Below are 2288 nucleotides of genomic sequence, written 5' to 3' on the forward strand. Positions count from 1 at the left end.
TTTCTAAACCGTCACAAATACTTGAAAAACGTCACTAATAAATACTTTTAGAGAAGCTTTTTGAAAAAAGTTGACTCACCTTTAGAAAAGTTTTGAAAGTGTATCTAAAGCCCCAAAAAAAGTCTCTCTAAAAGCTAACAAAAACGCACCCTCCGAAAACCCTCCCTAAAACCTTTACCTACCGTTATATAGAGAGGCATTGTGACGGAAGTGAAAAGCTTCTCTAAAACCTTTAGAGAAGCTTTTAATACTTTTAAGCTCAAAACAAAACCTTCTCTAAAATCCTTTTATCTTGTTGTGGTAGTGTTTCTGTTATGCCAATCAAACTGCCCAGTCAAATGTTGTTTAAAGAGCATCAACCTCATTCTGCATTTTACTGTCGAGTAAGTCTAATCCTTATAGCCTAAAAAACCCATACTAACACATTTCTTATAGCTTAATTAACAAAGCAGCTAGTTATAGTAGATGATGTTTTTTTGATGGGTGCAGGATGAAGTAACTAGTCTGATTGAATATTGGGCTAACGATGCCGGTTAGAGAAGCACTGCATATCTGGAAGGTATTTCTACATATGATACTAGTAGATAGAACTGTAGCATTGCTCACACATGTTATAATGACACAGGGAAGCATAGGAGAATGGGTAAGATGCAATTCGAATTTAAATTTCACGAAAACGTTGGACGATGTCAGAGCCTATCATCTGAACCTCAGCAAAAAGGTTTATCGCTCTCTAATATTCAGGTCCCTTTTATTTTACAACATAAATTAAGATTTGATATATATGTCAAATTTTTCTATCTTGCCACTGAACTTCTATAATTTGGCACAACGGTGATCATGATATGGTTGTTCCACACCGGTCAACTGAAACATGGATAAAAGACCTAAACTTCTCTTTCATCGATCAATGGCGATCATGGAAGCTTCATGGTCAAATTGCTGGGTAATGCATGTACACACTACAACAAAATTGAGTTGATACGATATCAATTTTTTTTAAATGTTCTAATACACTACTTTAAAGGGTAAAATGTTTTAGGACCAAACAATTGTGCATCTTATATAAAAAAAGGAGTTACGTTAGAATGTTAGGATATATTTGGGCATCCTAAAAAGGTTTGTACGACAATTTTGTGAAAAAAAATGTCATGTTAGGATTTTCATAAAACATTTTCATGCAAATAATGTCATATAAAAAAGACAAATTGGGTGCTTGTTCTAGAAAACTTCTTAGGAATCCCAAAAGCATTCTATCAAATTATTGTAACAGATTTCTATACAATATACAATTGCTTGATACTATAAACTTAAAGACTTATTAAGATATCTATTGGATACTTTTACTTAATATGGCATTGATAAACTATTTTTCTTGCAGTGACAAATGATGTTCTTTCCATGACATAAACAAATGTATTGAAGTTGGGTTATGTTGTTTTGACAGGTACACAGAGTTATTCGAATATGATGACATACTCCACCTTGAAGGCAAGCAATATGATTTTTTATCATTTGGAGTGAGAATAATCGTTGTTGATTGATATAGTTTTGTTATGTTACAGGGTGGTGGGCATACAGCCGCTGAGTCCAAGCCTGAAGAATGTTTTGCCATGTTCAAAAGGTGGATATCTTATCAACCATTATAAGCATTAATGAATATCAACCATTATATATCATTCTTGTGTTAAGCGTTCTACATAAAGAAAGGAATAAACTATGAAGTCTATGAACCGATGTGTACGATTCTTGTGTTGTGTATTTAGATTTGGATAAATCTACAAGTCTATGAATTTGTTTTTGATCCTATGAATTACCAAAGTCAAATGGATATGCAAACAAGATACAAAAATTTGTCATCAACATTTTATGCAATTGTGTATTATTACCACAATGTTTGCTTGTAATTTTCCATCTAACCTACATAAAGTTCTTCTATAACAAATAGGGCTGATATGCTACAACAAAATTGTAATCGTGTAAGTAGTTATGAGATGCTATAAACTTACTTGTAACGGGACTCAATTTAGATGAACTTTATAACACCATAACTAAGATCGATTGATATACAAAGATAGCCACCTATATATTAGTTTTGGACAATGCTAATCGAACAAATGGTGGGTATATGGCTAAAGGGGTTTTAGGAAATGGTAGATAATATAACTAGTTTAAAACCTCTTTGCTTTTTTGATCATTTATTGGTACATTATAACAAAATCGGGTTTATAGGATGTTATAAATCTCTAAGTGCTTGTTTGTAAGCAGCTTAATGAGTTTAATGAGAC

General features: G+C 32.5%; 1 protein-coding gene across 1 annotated transcript; it reads left to right on the forward strand.

Moving 5' to 3' along the window:
• Positions 1 to 561: 561 nt before the first annotated feature.
• LOC112502958 (putative serine carboxypeptidase-like 52) lies at positions 562 to 1765 on the forward strand. Its single transcript, XM_025106998.1, has 3 exons — positions 562 to 744; positions 833 to 946; positions 1566 to 1765. Exons 1-3 carry the CDS (start codon positions 572 to 574, stop codon positions 1654 to 1656), a joined length of 378 nt encoding a protein of 125 aa, XP_024962766.1. The 5' UTR covers positions 562 to 571; the 3' UTR covers positions 1657 to 1765.
• The last annotated feature ends 523 nt before the right edge of the window (positions 1766 to 2288 follow it).

Source organism: Cynara cardunculus, unplaced genomic scaffold (genome assembly GCF_001531365.2).
Source record: "Cynara cardunculus var. scolymus isolate 2C unplaced genomic scaffold, CcrdV1 Un_Scaffold_2235, whole genome shotgun sequence".
NCBI classification, from domain to species: domain Eukaryota; kingdom Viridiplantae; phylum Streptophyta; class Magnoliopsida; order Asterales; family Asteraceae; genus Cynara; species Cynara cardunculus.